The sequence below is a fragment of the Triturus cristatus genome, chromosome 3_1 (assembly GCF_964204655.1).
Source record: "Triturus cristatus chromosome 3_1, aTriCri1.1, whole genome shotgun sequence".
NCBI classification, from domain to species: Eukaryota; Metazoa; Chordata; class Amphibia; order Caudata; family Salamandridae; genus Triturus; species Triturus cristatus.
In genome coordinates, this window is record NC_140583.1 from 1,161,372,163 (window position 1) to 1,161,389,842 (window position 17,680).

Here is a 17,680-nt window from a genome sequence, read left to right on the forward strand (position 1 = left end):
GGCTTTCGGCTTTTGACCTCTAACCACGCCCCTTTCAGATGTCTCCTTGTGAACTTCCTGGATTCCACATCGCCTTAGCGGTATTTCTTTTTATTTGTTTTCTCTACATTGACTGCTACTAAAATTTTGTTAGCCTTTGATTTGGCTAAGTAAACGCGGCCGCGTTTGAGCCATATTCGCGACCGCGTCTTAACTTTTGAATTACGCGGTTGTGTTTGTATGTACACACGACCGCACCTCTATTTTTCTGTTGCGGTCGCGTTTGTTGTTTATTCGTCGCAGCACCCTGGTTACTGCACTCACGTTTAAGTTTTGTACGCAAGGCCGTGTTTGAAGTTAAATCGCGGCCGCATCTTTATTTTCAGCACTCGCGGTTGCGTTAGGAATTACGCGACCGCATTTTTGTTGTTTAATATACTTGCGGCCGCGTTTGGTTTGGATTTCGCGGCCGCGTCTTTGCCCATTTAAATGCGACCGCGCTTTTGGTGAGGAAGCAGTCGCGTCTTTGTTTTCTGCATTTATCTATTGCCTTTTTTATTTGGGCAAACATTTCTAGTTTGAACTTCCTCTCGACTCCGACAGCATATTTGTTTCCTTTTGTGGATACCTTCTAATCTGCATTTTGGAATACTCCATGAAGTCAAGATTTCAGCTCATTGGATGATTTTAAAGAACAAAGCTCATCAGGAAATTGGACTACTTTTTGTTCTTTGGAATTATCAGCCACTTTATTCGGGCTACTTTAGACTGTGTAACACATATAGGTCTTTTCTGTGTTGGCCTTATGTAATCGCAGCCTATCTCTTGGTGTTCTGGAGAATCTAGCTGGTAAGTGGAATCTTTATCTCTGCAGAACAGGCATACGATTGTAAATTAAAGTCTGTTATGATAATTTAGAGGCAGAAATTTATTAGACTTATTTTTGTTTTCTTTCTTAGGCCCAACATCCTTGAGTCTTCAGGGGGAATTAGACGTGGCCGTTTGATTTGGACTGATTACCCACATCTCCTTAGGTTAGCCTTCTTATATGAGAATTATCCCTTACCATATTAGAGGCTGTCTTTGGGAGTGTGGGGAGATTCTCTTCGTTCTTGTGGATTGGGCACAGTCACAGGTCAGTGATTCCTGCAGCATCGGTCCGCCCGTTTGCCTCGAAGGCACGGAAAAAATGGGTGGAACTGACGTCAGCACGTCGATGAGGTCTTCTTATGGCTCCAATGACGTCATACGGAGTCGCGAGTGGAGCCGTGCTATTATGACGTCCTCGTCGACGTGGGAGAGCTAGGAAAAGAATTTCAGCGGAATGCTGACGCAGGGGCTATTCAAAAGGTGAGGAATCCACAGGCAGATACTGTATCCATCACAAAAAGCGTTACCGAAGGTAAGTAACTTGTTCATATAGGCTGCCTGGGCCGAGAGGGGTAAATGAGTATCTTTTAAAGGTTCCTCAGTGTCTTTAGCATCTTGGGAGTGGGGATAACTGAGAATAGCCCTGACTTGGGGGGTAAGTTATTAACCAATCCTTACACATATAATATATTTGATCAAAGATCATTCGTAGTAGGTGGTGCTTCATCCAAAAGTTAAAATTGGCTGGTAAACTATTATCATAGGCCTTTGAACATATGGCATGATACATGTGTTCCACCCTGTCCTTTTCTTCTTGGGTCATCTGAGTGTCTAATCGAAGTCTAATCTAAGTCTTCTTGTTTCATTGTCAATCCCTTCTACCTCCAATAATCGTTGATCAGTGGGTGAAGCTTCTAGAGGAGGTGTAGTATGAGAAGGATGTCTTTCTTGCAGTTGCACCTATCCTGCAGGGGTATAAGGAGGAGGTCGGGGACTATTAGTTATTATATGTGCTATCAGGAGGTCCTCTCACTGCTGGGAGCTGAGAGGACAACTGATGTATGAACTATTGGTTTATGAGCAAAAGCTTTATGAGCTGACATTTCTGCTTCTCGTCCTATCTCTACCAGTTTTTCTTCATTCTTTTTCTTATCTTATTCCCTTTCTGTTCCCTCCCAGGGCACCCTATAGTTTCTAGCCTATGCATATTCTTCCCAACAATGTAAGGCATCATACTGTAGCTGTCAAATATTTCCCGGTCTTTTCCTAGCCATAAAATATTGTCACAAATAACCCAACTTCGCTTCGTCAAAAGATCCTATTTCTGTCGATTGTAAATCTGGATTGTCTTTAGTATAATCATGCCACTGTTTAAGAAATAGACCTGCCTGAAGACCCTTTATCTTCATTACATACCACGCCGAACTTCTTGCTGGAGGTGTGGACTGTGCCACTTCTAAATACTTCTTGTGACAACAAGTTCTATACAGGCACAATTTTTACTAACACAACAACCCATGGTAAGGAGGAACAAAATCAATACTCAAACCACCTGTAACTTTATATGAGGCCTCAATCTGGTCAGGGGAAGCGAACGACCCGCAAACAACCATTCAAGGGGGACTTGAACTACTCAAAATTTTAAACTAGATGTCTCCTTACCTGGTCGCCAATAACTGTATTTTTCCATGTTAAGACAACACATGCCTGGTTCGTTGGAATTCAGTCATGCGGGTCACGTGTCGATGGGTGTCCCAGGAGATTCTGTGGACTGTGACTGCGGGAAACCGTGCTTCCCTCTTCAGTTGTATGCTTCAGAGTCATCAGGATTTCCTGGCGCTTCAACTGTGGCAGTTACTCCAACTGGGCTCCGACTTGGTGAATCCCGGGTGTCTGCACCATTTGTCGAATCAAACGTCTCATTCTAAACAAAGCATGGACAAACACAGTTGTAAGCAGTCAGAAAGCAAAGTTCATTTTCTGTAGCTCGAGCAAGAACAGCCAGCGACGAGCTGCACTGTTCTGCTGGGGGTTACAATCAGCAATGTTTTATTAATTACAAGCTACGTAGGAGAACATTACACTGATGACAGTTGGCAAACAATAAATCATTGTGGTCAGGTGATAATCAGGAGGTGCACCCAGAGTCACTGAAATTGCCTTCAAGCACATTCTGAGAAGACCCATAGCTAAAAACATTGTGCACCTGATTTTTGCATGCCATCAACAGCACGTACACAGGCTCAGTCTCTCCAAAGACAAAGAGCAAAAGAGTAATGTAATAACATGAATTGCAAAATGACATACAACTTATAAAATGGATCAGCAGTTCACAAAATATATCTACTTCCACAATGAGCAGTTGCAGCAGCTCATTTATAATTCAATGCTACTCCAAGGAGGGCCCAATAATGCCCTCCAAGGGCTATTTACATATATTTTGTTTTTGGTAATGTCCCTAGAAGGAGCAAGGAAACCACCAATTCTTTTTTAATGTTGTGCGGGACTGCAGGGAGTTCTTCAGCCCCCCAGCAGTGCTAGAAAAAATAGTAAGTTTCGTGGGTCGTTTTAAACCATAACTCCAGGAGAACTTTCGATATTTTTTTAAAGCATTTCCCAAGCTGGAGCTTTTGCTCTACAGCTGCAGTGCCACCTAGGGGATGGTTGTATGGTTACACTTTATGTGGTCTCAAGATGTACAACATAAAATACAAGGCCCTTTTTTTTAAACCTAGTTTATTGATTTTTCTATTTGTGTACAGTATGCAGACTTATTTTATCTCGTTATACGTTCAATACATGTGTCAAGAGAATTAGCCTTTTGCTGCTTCTGCCGCATTCAGTTAATAATCTCAATCAAGTCTATTCAGTGTTCAATCTCCCTCCCCTCCCCCACCCCTCCTAACTAGAGACCCAACTACCCCCGCCCAACCCCGCACTTCTGTCCTCTATGTTCACAGGTCGTATATTAACAACTGCTTCCGTGTTTTTCTGCACTATCCTTTCGCTCCCTTCTGACACTGGCCCCCTTCCAGTCTTAGGTTTCTAAGGATTCTCATCCCTTGGTGTCTGCTCTATTACCCCTTCCTGATTCTGTGTCTGAGAACTCTCCTGCTGAGACGGTCCCTCAGGGGTGGTGGCGTCGGACCCTGGGTCATTGTTCCTCATTTGTTCCATCAGCACTTCCCATGCTTGAGCTCTCTCCACCATACCCAAGCCCTTTCTAGCATTTCTGAGCAAGATTATGCCCTCGCACCCCGCCTGTTTCTCTAACTCTCGTTTCCATCTATGGATGATGGGGCCATTTGGTGCTTTCCATCTGCTAGTAATTTCTTGCTTTGCTAAGATGAAAGCGAGCTCCTGTAACTTATCCGTGACTTTAGTCTTAGCTGTGTGTGGGAACAGATTGAGTAGGACATGCGCTGGAGTACATGGGACTACCCTTTCTGTTATCCTGGCCGTCTCCCTTATTACCTCCTGCCAATATCGCATTAGGTACTGACAGTTCCATATTATGTGAATAAAATCCACCCCCGTTCCGTACACCTTGGGCATTCGGCATTCTCTCTGTGAAAGAACCGATTAATACGTTCCGGTGTTATGTACGCTCTGTGTAACGTGTAGAAGCTAATTAGACTGAAGCGTGCATTTCTAGACACCTTATGAGTCCGCAGTAATATGTTCTCCCAGTCCTTATCTTCCAGTGGCCTGCCTGTCTTCCACCCGCCTATGCCTCAATTGGTCTAGTGGTTGGGCGGAATCCCGCCCTATGGCCCTGTATAGACACGTGACAGCTTTTATGGTTCCCCAAATAGGCCTATATATTCGCAGGTGTCCTGCTCTGCCGTGCCCATGCCCCAGTGTCGCTGTATTGCCCCCGTGATCGTTTCATATAGTAGAAAGTGCCCCTGTGGGATGCCCCAATTAGTACTGAACTCTTCAAAGGGGAGTAGTTCCCCATCCCAGTATAGATCTCCCACTTTCGTGGCTCCGGCTTGTTCCCAATCTGAGTATGGGCGCCTTGTCCTAGTCTTCTGCAGATATCTACCCCAGCATCGGCGTATCGCTTAGTGCTCATTACTTTGGACCTGCTGTGGTTTCGCAATTCCCAGCAGGGTGCGGAATACATGCAGCCGAACCGGGGTGAAGGGAGGCGTTCTCCTGTCCGGTGTCAGGCACCCTGCCACCCACTGCGTAAATCTCTGCTATTGCCCAGCCAAGTAATAGGCCTCCGTGTCTAGTACGGCGAGGCCCCCTTCCGCCCGTGTGCTTTTCAACATGGTTAAGGCTATCCTCCTTCTGCCTGTCCCACATATGAATGTAGAAATGCATGAGTCCAGCTCTTGAACCATGCTTCTGGCATCCACACCGGCAGCATGGTAAAAAGGTATAGTAGCCGGGGAAGTGCCACCATTTTTAGTAGGGAAATGCGTCCCGCCACTGAGAGGGGAAGTTTTCTCCAGAATGTCATATTGTCCTTGAGTGACCAGAATGCCCCCTACATTCCCTTCCTGCTCATCCGCCCTAGAGTGAAACACCTTCACTCCCAGGTACCGAAAGCATCGGGGTTCCCAGCGCAGCTCTCCCAGGTCCTCCGGCAGCGGGGTGTCCGCCTCTAATGGAAACCACCAGGACATCTGCCAGTTAACCAGCAGCCCGACAGTTCGCCAAACTTTTCCATCATGCGCTTTGCTCCTTGCAGCTCCCTTCCACCTGTTTTAGGAAGAGCAGAAGATCATCAGCGTATAACGCTATGTGGTGCATTTGCTCTCCCAGCTGAAGTCCTCTAAATTCACCCCTGGATCATGCCTTACACACTAGGGGCTCTATGGCCAATGCAAACTGTAATGGGGAGATGGGACACCCCCGGCGTGTGCCCCTCTCCACCTGATACTGCTCGGATATCGTGCGTCCCATACAGACCCTTGCCACTGGGCCAGCATATAACAGTCGCACCCATTGTACAAAGCCCTGGCCTATCCCCATCTTAGACAGAGCGGCATAGAGAAACCTTTGTCTATTGTAAATATCGCACCCTCCCGTTCCATTGTCGCACCCAATTCTATAATGGAGAAAAGACGGCGTATATTCAGGGTCATATTTCTGATTGGGATAAAGCCTGCCTGATCCTGGTGCACCAGGGACTTCATATGTGGGGGTAACCTCGTTGCCAATATTTTGCTTAGGATGGGGGGCTTGTCGGGCTTAAGCAGCGGGATTATCACCGCTTCCTGGGTGGTGTTTGGCAGTTGATCTTTGTCTCTAGTCTCCGCATACATCCCCGCTAACCTCGGGCTAATTCCTCTGCATACGCTGCATGAAACTCTTTAGGGAGTCCATCTGTGCCTGGGGTTTTTCCTCTAGCCACTCTGACTTCTCGCTATGAAATTTCAGCTCCCAGCTGGTCTGAGTCCTCCTCTGACAGGACATGAAGAGGAAACTCCGATAAGTATTCCTCAATTTCCCCATCCCCTCTAGGCCCCGAAATCTTGTACAGCTGTGCATAGTGGCTATGAAATCTGATTGTAGCATCCTGCCTGTATAGTGGCCGCCCTGTCGGGTCCGCTATTTCAGTTATGGTGTATGAGATTGGTTGGCAAGCCATGCTAGTAGTCTACCCGTCTTGTTCCTCTCGGCATGGGTCCTGTCTAGTAATGCTTTAAAGTCAAAGCACCTCAGCCATTCCTCTTGCACGGCTACTTCTTCCTTTGCCTCCAGTAACTCCTGACAGAGTTCAGGTTGATTCGGGTGTCTGAGTTCAACCTCCCTCAAAGCTCAATTTGCCCTTTCGATGTCCGTGAGTAAAGTGCGTCTCACCTCGATAGACGTTGCCATGCACCTCCCCCTCATTACTGCCTTAAAGGCCTCCCATTCCGTTATCCTGTAGTCAGTGGAGTGAGCATTATCCTCTAAGTATGTTACAACATGTCCCCTGATCTCATGCAAGAACGCTGGTCCTCTAGGACCTCGGGTTTAAGGCGCCAGGTAGGGATAGGTTGCTGTGGTGTCCCCCAGTATAGTCTGGTCAATATTGGGTTGTGTTCAGACAGTTTGCGTTAAGTATTCCATACCCTGAAGCAGTGCATGCATGTCTGGCGAGCAGAGAAAAGCGTCTAGCTGCACGTGTAGGTCGTGGACATATGAAAGGTGTCAATATTCCTTCTCTAGCAGGTGGGTGTGTCTATAATCCCCCATCGGGCCTGCCAGGCCCTAAAGGCCCTGGCTGTTCTATGTACCTGGGAATCGCGGAGAGGTGGGTGTGACCGATAAATACAAGGTCCTTTTGTGGTTATTTTTATGATTGATTTTTGGGGTGAAAAATGTTAAAAAGGTAGACTCAGAGACATGTTTGTTTTATTTTTTTATTTTCGTGAAGAAAAAATAATAAATCTCAGACTATTTTCACATTTTCACCCCCAAAATGTCATAATGAAAACTGTTAGAAGGGTCACAGATGTAGTTTAATATAACGTTTTCAAATATATTTTTAAGTAATCACTATTATTTAACATTACATTTTGTGTATTTTTAAAATATTAATTTGTTTAAAATTATTGGTCATTTTGGGAGAAAGATGATGGATCAGTTTTATTTATAGGGGGTTTAATGTGGTCGGTGAGTAGGGGGTTTGGATGTAGAGCCTGCAGCCAAACCATCCCTGCGCACGTCCAAAGGACGTGCATAGTGGAGGCTTGATTTTATGTATGGTAATAAAATATTGCTTTATGTTAAAAAAAAAAAAAAACTAGAAATTCACTGCAATGAACTAAGGTTAAAGTAACGTTATAGCTAGGTGAGAGTTTCAATGACAACGTAACCTTTTAAACGTACAAAACCACTGAAATTCACCAGTTATAGTTTTGGCACAAATTATAGTTACCAAAACTAAAGTAACTATAACTCACGACCTCGCCAAGCCATGCTAATTACCCCAAATATTACTTCACTGATGAGATCGTCTTTGACATAATTGATAATATTACTGCAACATTTGTAATACAATTATTGATGAGATAACTGAGCGTGACGGGGGTGCAAGTTAGAGTTACTTTAGTAGACGAGTTAAAGTTACCAGAGCTAACTATAACTGATGAATTTCAGTGATTTGAATCTTTAAAGCGTTATGTTGTCACTGAAATTCTCACCTTATTATAACGTTACTTTAACTTTCGGTTTTTTCAATAAAAAGTGTATATAATATATGCACAATAACAAGTCCTCCGACCTAAGAAAACACGCTGCCCAAGAATAGTGAGGACAGTGAATTTAATTCCTGTTACAACAATAGAACCTTCCTTATTTTTTTAAACCCTCAAGTGAACATTTGAAAATTTAAAACCCAAAAATTCATTTGTGTTCCAGAGAGGCTGTGATCTCCCACCGGACCTAAGAAATAATCATCCGTAGTGGGCCATCTGAATTAATGCGATATTGCAACATGTTTCTACAAAATAACCTCCCCAAATGTCTCAGTAGTACTACAAATGCATTTTGGCCCAAGTGGGCAGACACTAGACATAATTAATTTCATTGTTGTCACAATACATTACAATAAGTTATCAAGAGCTTGGGCAGGGAAGTATTTTGTGCTCACACCTGGCTGTAGCAAAAAGGCTCCTGCCAGGTGAGGGCACAAAGGTTTCTCCCTGCCCACGGTTTTGCAGGCAAGGAAACATAGAATTTCACCCGCCAGAGGAGAACTATTGGGGCCTTCACTATTAAAAAAATTGTGTGGGGTGCCATGGGTGGGCACAGAGGCAATCCTGTGTTTAAAAAATAAATATCCTGTAGCTGGCTCCTGAGCGGCCCATGGGGCTACTTGCAGGGAGCCAGTGAGGCCTAGAGGGGCCCCCCCAACTAAATTTAAAGATGTGAGTGTCCCGGGTGGGCACCATGGGAGCCAAAATGAAAAAAAACAAGAATGATAAATGAGTGACAGGAACCGCTCAATTATTAACTGCTCCGGGATAGAGCGCCCCATAATGCCCTATTTTCTATTTTATTTTTAGCATGTATTTAAAAAAAAAATGAATGTAGAAGGGGCACCACCAAACATTTTTTTAAATTCTGTATAGTCTGCAGGGAGTGCAGCAGCCCCCCAGTAACATTGAAGAAAAACACATTAGATCAATGACCCCAGGTGAGCTTACCATATTTTTTCAAAGCACTCCAATCTGGGGCTCTATGCTCTTAAACTAGAGTGCAGGGACTCGTTGTGGTTGTTTGTATTACTGCAGTCTTTGGCCTGAAAAATGTTAAAAGAATGACTAACATGTTGATGTTTAAAAAAAAAAAAGACTTTATTAAAACATTTTATGACCATCACTTCTAAAGACCATAAGTCTGCTTTATATGTGTTTAATATGCTGACCCACATGACCCCATGAATAGGCCTCCATTTTATATTCTGGTGACCCTTTGACAAAGTCAGTAAGTCTGGCTTACTTAAAATAACACACTTTGTAATGTAACATCATAAAAGTCAGCTTGCAGGGGTTGGCCTGGCCTGCACCAGACCACACACTGTGCACAGGCTTCGGTTGTGCTTTGCGGGGGTAGGGTGCTCACAGGGGGTTTGTCGCAGGGCCTGATCAGAGGCCAGGCCCTGCACCCAGCCCTATGCTGCGCACGACCAATGGCTGTGCAGAGCGATGGCTGGGTGCCAACGAGGAGTTGACTGAAGGGCCTGGCCCGAGGCTAGGCTTTTCGCCAATGCATTCTCGCACATGGACCAGGACAAAGATTTTGTTCTGCCTTTGGGTTTAAATGTACTTTCGGAGCTTTGGGACTTTTAAGACAGAGAACGCCAGATATTCCACTTCAGGCACGTAAATCCTCTCCACCCAACAAAGAATAAACCGTCAAATGACTTTGAATCGTCCCAGACAAGAGGATTTTTTCTCAGGCTCAGGTTGCATGAAAATGACTCATTGGGGCGGGGCATCTGTGTGGATCAGGAGTTCCAGACTTCCCCTATCTCGACGACTGGCTGTTGAAAGTTGACTCGCCCCAGGCTGTCGTCTCCCACCTTCAGACTACGGCAGACCTCTTGCATTCGCTGGGGTTCATGATCAACGTGCCGAAGTAACATCTGACTCCGTCTGAAACGATCCCTTTCATGGGGGCCGTTCTAGACACAGACTTGGTCATCAGTGGTGGCTGTAATAAGCAACCTCGTGCCTGCCCCTAACATGGCGGTGCAGCTCCTCTAATTGCTCTGCCCGACCACGAGGCATGCAGCCTGCTCTGCCTGTTCCAGCAACATCGGGCCTCTAAGTCAATGACCAGCCAGTGTAAAGTGCCATCCACCTTCCTTACTCCACCAGCGCACTTCTTTTGAATAATCCTGCTGGCTCACACCCACCATACTTACCTGCCTATGTGATGGGCATCTTGCTCCAATTACCCCCTCCAGCGGTAACACTTAACTATTTGGCTTCATCTGCGACATTCTGCTCAATTCCTCATTGTTTTGGTCATCCCTTACATCCAGATTAGCTGCCCTCCCCATCACATATAAGTTGTGGGGCGATTTCAATTTGCCAATGGACTCATTTTTAGATAGAGACTGGATTTTCAAATCTCGTCCACCGAAGTCACATTATGCCATGCACGAGTTCTGTTCCGCTCTCTGCTTAGAAAACCACAGATCTCTTCCGTGGCATGGAAGTAATCATGAGAGTGGAAAAGGAAGGTTTGGGGATTTGTTATAGATATGATAAGATAGTTCCGTCCAGTGATTACACCATCTCAATTCAGTAAGGCTGGGGAGTTTGTGATCACTCGATATAACCTAATAATTCTGATTGACTTAGAGCCCAATATTGAGCACAAAGAAGTTTGAAGTCTGGTCGGTGCTTATTGGTGGTATGAGACAAAAAAAGAAAATGTCTGGAAACTTCATTATCCCACTGGCAAAGACTTCACTTTTTTCTCTCACTCACACCAGAGCCTTTCAAGAATTGATTACTTATTGCCAGATCCCTCCTTTGTACAGCATACGCCGAGTCACTTTTGAAAGAGATTATAGTCCGAGAAAGTCGATTTAGGCATTCTAGTGACCCTCTGATCCTAGAATCCTGAAAAAAAAATTTAAATAATAATTCATTGCAATTGTAAGTAAAGAGACACATCTCTGGATCAATGAAGTGAAAGGGAAAAAACTACTTTATCTCAACAGAGCTGGTAAGTCTTTAGCGGCCTACCTAAAATTTATAATAAATAAACTCTATTTCGGCAACTAAATGCCTTCAAAAGTTGTGAACATCCAAATAAAATACAATAAAACAAAATAAAAATGGATACATAAAAACCATTGCAGGACACAAAAGTCACAAAAACATTGAAAAAGAGACAAACTTCATAACAAAGCGACACAATAAATAATACCAAAAAAAGCACAGTACATAGTATACGTTACACCCAATACATAGAGGGGTTGTCGAGTAAAAACCGAAGCTCGTCTTAAAATATTAAAATCCTTGAGTAGAAGAAAAATTCCTCCTGATACCCTAAATATTTGGTCACAGTACAAACATATAAAGTGGACGGGTCTGATCTTAGAACCCTTATGGCGAATAAATGACCCAGCGGCCTGCAGATAGGTTCCACACACTTTTCCCGAGTAATCCTGTAAGCTGGGCATACAAACAATACATGGGCAAAGTTTGTGGGAAAGGTATCAGTAGGTGTATGGTCCCACATTTCAGGTAAAACAGTGTCAGCCAACACAGATTTTAGTTCCAAAGCCATGCAAAGTTTTTAGATTTGTCAACAGTAATTACCCCTTGAAAAGCCAAGGCATAGAAAGATAATTAAGGCGTAAACCTGATTTGCCACCAATAGTAGTAACGGTGTGCTTGAAGGAGCATTCACCAGGTTCCTCAGGAACTTATGTTCTATACTGGCTACTTCATTACGTCTTTCAAAGCCCCAGACGTCCCCCCCCATACAGTGCTCTTCCCAGTGCTTTAAGATTGTACATTTTGAGCGCTGGAGCAGCAAGTTTGCTGAATGAGGTTCAGTGTGTGTTCTTACAGGAGTGTCCCAACTGTTTGCCTAAGTTTAAGAGACATCTTGATAATGTGCTCTTTTCAGGACATCCTATCTGACAATTTGATACCCACATATTGAAACGTATCAACCCTCTCTAGGGAAACCCCACCCAGGGTGTGCTTCCCCCTATCTGCTTTATGGTGCTTATTTTCCATATACTTTTTAGTGTATTTATCTCAAGACCCCACATGGCACAAAAGACTTCAAACTGGTTCATTAGCAACTGTGGGCCACCCGGGGTTTTTGACACCAAAAGGGTGGCATCAGCAAATAGGTGTGTCAACATTTTCTCCTTATTTGGAGACAGAGCATATACAGGTTTAGATGCAAGAAACTGGCCAAAATCATTCGATAGAAAGAAAAAGGGTTGAGGCCAGAACACATCCTTGGCGAGCACCCTTGGACACATTGAATGGTTCTGTAAGCTGACCTTGATTCCTCTCCCACCCAACTCTGGCACTGTTATCCTCATGGAGTCGGATTACAAAAGTTAGAATCTCAAAGGGCATGTCCATATCACACAACACACACCAAAGATTTCCTCTGGGAACTAGGTCTAATGCAGATTTCAGATCAATGAAAGTGACATTAAGACTCCCTTTCTGAATGACCACCACTTTCCAATATAAAAGAAGGAAGCGTAAAAACTGATAAATGGTGCTTATCCTTCGCCTAAAACCAGCTTGTAGGGGTGACAATATACACTGTTCGTCTATCCAGTCCTGGATCTTCAACATCAGAACTCGAGAGACGACCTTCTGGACTGAGTCGATGAGACCGATAGGCCTATAGTTCATTGGATTATTCCTGTTCCCCTTCTTATATATTGGTATCACCTCAGCCTCCTTCCAGGACCCAGGAATTTGAGCACCACCGGCTATGGCATTGGAAAGTAGTCTGATGTATTCGGCCCAGCTATTCTTCTCCTGTTACAAAAAAAAGGCACCCGGAATGTCGCTTTATGCCGCACAATTGTATCAATAGAGGTTTGTATTTCCCCTAGATCAAATAAGTTATCATCAAAGCCAATTGGACTGGAAGAGGTACAAGGATGACTTCAGAATTAAGTAGTTTGAAGTAGGCATGCTAATCCTCTACTGCAATATGATTCTCGATCAATGGTTCAACTCTGGCATCATCATGTGAAATCAAAGACCAGAATTTATTGGGATCTTTATATTTGCAGGTCTCTTTTAGAAGCCACCACTCGTCTTGATCCCACTCCTCTTCGCCTTAAACTGGGTCTGTTTAAAGAGCTTCCCAAATGATCTTACAGGTGTACGTCGTTTGATTTAATGGCCTGGAAAAGTCGTGCTCGCATTGATCTACATTCTATATTAAACCAGGTGTTCATGGCCCTTAGGTGCTTAAGCGGCTTGGTTCTTACCACAAGGGCTGTAAAATAATGGAGCAGCCGCCCAAGAAAATTCACATCAGTGACTGAGGTACTCTCAAAAAGATTAACATATATAAAGCAGGAGTGTCTGTTATCTGGAATATATTATCCAGAGTAAACAATAGTATATCATAGTAATCTTCATCAATTTCTTACATAATGTTTCCAACATCAGTAATATCAAAGCATAATCACTTGTATCCGCAATGTATATAAACAAGCCAACCCAGATCAACGGCAGTAAACAATAGTAATACAGCGGAGTCACGTGGTCTCAATGAAAAATTCTTGATTTATTTATATTCTTTTGTGGATACAGAAACAATCAGCCCAGCCAACGCGTTTCGTCCTTGCGGACTTCATCAGTGCTGAAAAAATGAAAACGTATACAAAAATTTGGTATACTTATTAAATATATACATATTTACAAGCAAATTCATTAGCATCTTCATACAATGAAAAAATAATTACAAAAAGACCGTGACTCCACCTGCAAAACAAAGTCCTATATATATTTGTACAAGATCAAATACCTGTAATATACAGATCCTAAAGATATTAATGCATATCAAAATTAGAGACTTAGGTGAATTCATTACATTCGATGAAGCTTTCAATTGATACACACGCGACTCCTGTGTATTACTATTGTTTACTCCCGTTGATCCGGGTTGGATTGATTATATATAAATGCTCAAAATGATGCTGACTCCTCTAGTTAGCTTCCTCTCCTTTATGATTCCAATCCAACTTTCTCATAATCTTTTCTCTAATATAGAGAAATCTATGGTCCCATAGAAGAGGTAGAATTTCCCTTAAACAATGGCTATCCAAATTACAGCTGCAAATTCCATCACTGCTACAGCTACCAGATGGCATATCTTGCATTTCAGGGGGCCCAATGGTTCTCGCTTAATTCCTCTGACTACCTGGCCTGGCCCAAAATTGAAAAGGATCTTTGCTTTCTCTTCTCGCTCCAAGCACTCCCCTCAATGGATCGCTTACCCATTAAACAATCTTTACGTTTAATGCTTGCCACAGTCTTTGCTCATCGATCCATTGATAGACAACGTCCTTATCGCATTAACAAATCAAACTTGCAATCCCTGTGGCACTACAAAACTCTAGAAATTCAGGCTAATCGTTCTATAACCTCGTCCTTGGCAGAGAACAGTATCGACTTTGTTTGCAACCTCTTCTTGGGCAGAGAGCTTCTATCCTTTTCAACCCTTGAATGCTATTTTGATATGCCAAACATCGAATTATATGATTTTCTAAAAATCAAAGCCAGAATCGCCAAATGTGCTCGGCTTGATTCACCCTCTCTCCCCTAAACTCTGAACAGTTTGGCAAGCTAAGGGACATGTGGTCTCAACAATCTGTAAATTCCTACAAAATATTGCTATTAAGGGGCCTTTAGTCCTCCAATCAAATGGAGCCCACATTTAGTTCAAATGAGAAGACTTCTCCTTCAGAACAATAGTCTAAGACTTGCTCCTCTGCTGTATCAAATAAGAAAGTTTCTGCACTTTATCCAACCAAACTGCTTGCTTTATACCACACTTACTGGTCACCGGACAAGTTACAGAAACTTATCAGACTCAAATCTCTGCTGGTTCTGCAAAAATCCCTATTTGACCTAGAGCGTATGTTCTTCTATTGCAGATTACATTCCCCATTTTGGGACCAAATCACATCTCAATTAAATGCCATTTTAAAACTAAATCTTACGTTAGATTTTCCCACCATAATCTTTGGCCCCCGTGCAGACCCGACAGAGCTAATCCTTACTTACCATCACTTTTGAAGTCATTCTCCTGGACTGGACATCTTCCAACTTTATTTCCTTCCACACCTGGTGGGCATGCTTACCTACCTGCGTAGTTAACACTTTTCTCTCTACTATCACCCGAGTCACCCAATCATCTAAAAAAAAAAAAAGGAACCCTAGTCTTGTTCCTCCAAGACCATAACTGATGGACCCGTGCAACATAAGCATCTCTCAAATCCTAGTGCACACACTTCTACCCTTTCTGAATTCACAACACCCTCCTTTGTAACTAGTTTCTTTTTGCACTGTCTTTGTCCCCTCCCCCCCCACCCCCTCCCCACCCCTTTTGTGCCCTTTGTCGCCATGGCTCCCCAGTTGCTATCTAGTTCTGGTACGGCTATTAATAAGTAGGATTGGGAAGGTAGGCTGCTTAGTGAGTATTATTAGTAAAAACAAGTCCTAGATTAAAGACATCAAAGCTTTCCTTAAAAGTCATGGTAGAGACTTTGCCATCTTATAACCCTAGTTTTATGTTTCCTAACAATATTAGATTTCTTTTCTGCAGGCATAGATTGTCAAATCCATCAGCTATTGAAGAGAGTGTGGTTAAAGATAGATGTGGAGGAAGATAAATTAGGAGAAAAGATGTAATACCTTGTTAGCTTGGTATGATGAAATTATACTGTCACAGGAGAGGTTCAAAGGAGAAGGTTCCCGAGTGTAGCGCGTCAAGGAAGTGTAGATGTTGTATTATAGTACTATCAATATTAATTGCAAGTAATGAAAAAAGTTGTTCATTTGCTGTCAGACCATCCTCATCCGATGTTTCTTTGATTTTACATTTTTTCATTGGGCTATTACCTGCACAAACTTAATGCAAATGAAATTCATATTATATTTGAGTCCTAAATCTGAAATAATTTGAAGAAGTTTCTTTTATGAATGTTATCTGAGTACCCTTCCTCCTGAAACAATATATTTTCCTACCATGAGAGGGAAGTGGCACAATTGGTGCAAACAATGCATTTATTCACCTCCTAACGCAGAGTAATTATTTTGTCCTCAGGTCTACGGCAATGTAATTAAGCTAGTTTAACTTTATTTTTCATACTAAATCATTAGAATTTGTTCTCTGACATTGCAGAACACACACCTTGATGTCAAAATATTGTTGTTGTGCATGTTTTCCCATGTAAAAATCTCACTTTGATCATTTAATTTTATTATTGCAGGAAACCTAAACAACAGCAGAACGAAGAATAGCTTTGAGTCTAATGATAACATGAGCCTTTGCAAACCAGTGGCTAATATAAAAGAAAAATTAAAACCTACTCTGATTTACTATCCGAAAAGTGATTCTGAACTGAAAGAGGAGAACACTCTGCTTTGGCAAAACGACTGTAAAGAGCTCACACATTACACTTTATATCAAGAAGCACCCCATGAGCCAAGATCAGAAACATACAATGTATGTGTAAGTAAAATAAGAAATGAAAACATTACTTCACGCCAGAATTATTCACTGCCAAAATGCAAACCATCTACCTCATCTCAAAGTGAGCTAATTCATTCAGTGACCAGCCGTAGCGGGCTCCAGCGACTACATAAAGGAGATGGAAAGCGTGCATGTTCTCAGTGTGGAAAAAGCTTTACAACATTATCAAATCTTAGAAAGCATGAAAGAATTCATACTGGCGTAAAACCTCCTCCTTGTACTGTATGTGGAAGAAGCTTCAGTCAACTTGGAGCTTTACAAAGACACCAAGTATTGCATACCGGTGAAAGACCTTATGAATGCAATGTATGTGGGAAAAGCTTCAATCGAACGGACACTCTTTTCAAACACAAAAAACGACACGCAACAGCAAAAGTATGAGATGTTAGTTTGAAAATTGGTAGCCATTTAGCGAGAAAATAAATAAATTATCTTCGTGGAGAGAAAACAGATAGGGGTTTTCAGCCTTGATAGTCTATGAAAAAGTGATGAGTGCAAAGATGTATTTCCATGATACTGTGTATTAGTAAGTAACATCAAAATTTTCATCTGCCTTACTATATTTTTCTGGAAAAATAATCTTTAGTGTGATTTAGATACATTGAGGTATTGAGTGTGCACAGGAATATATACATTTAAATTGTGATACTTTTTTTTTTTATAAACAAATTTTATTGTGTTAATAGTCACATTGTGTTCGGCGCACCCTAATACAGGAAGCGGTCGACATGTATCAAACCATATTATTTTGATGTTGACAACTCATTTAACATTGTTATATATACATGAAATATAAAACATTATAACGTTCTCAAGTTATCAATTTGAACCCCTCCCCTGTGTGCGGCCCCTATTCTGCATCCTTTGTCATCCAAAGTGTCCTGCCCCCCAATTGATTTGTGTATAGACTACTTACACCCTCCACTGTCCTGCGATCGCCAGTGTCCCCAATGATGTGTTTATCCCCATCGAATTGCAGGTTTCAAGTATAGGCCCCAATATTTCAGCCCATCTCCTACAGAGAGTGCTTCTGCGGGCACCCTCTAGCCTTGAAGACTGCCCATATAAAAATCAAGTCCTTTTTTGCCATGCTGACAGTGATGGTGGGGTGGTT

At 42.7% G+C, this 17,680-nt stretch overlaps 1 protein-coding gene across 6 annotated transcripts in view; it reads left to right on the top strand.

The window, feature by feature from the left end:
- LOC146861709 (zinc finger protein 425-like) overlaps positions 1-17,384 on the top strand; it is a 281,372-nt gene extending 263,988 nt beyond the window's left edge. For 4 of the 6 annotated variants that reach the window (XM_085646056.1, XM_085646057.1, XM_085646058.1 and 1 more), the window contains one exon: positions 16,304-17,384. In XM_085646056.1, the coding sequence (XP_085502182.1) occupies positions 16,304-16,947 (644 nt within the window). In that variant the 3' untranslated portion in view covers positions 16,948-17,384. Of the gene's footprint in view, positions 1-938; positions 1,014-16,303 lie in introns of all 6 variants that reach the window. The other 2 variants (XM_085646061.1, XR_014979015.1) reach the window with 2 other exon arrangements.
- Positions 17,385-17,680: the final 296 nt, after the last annotated feature.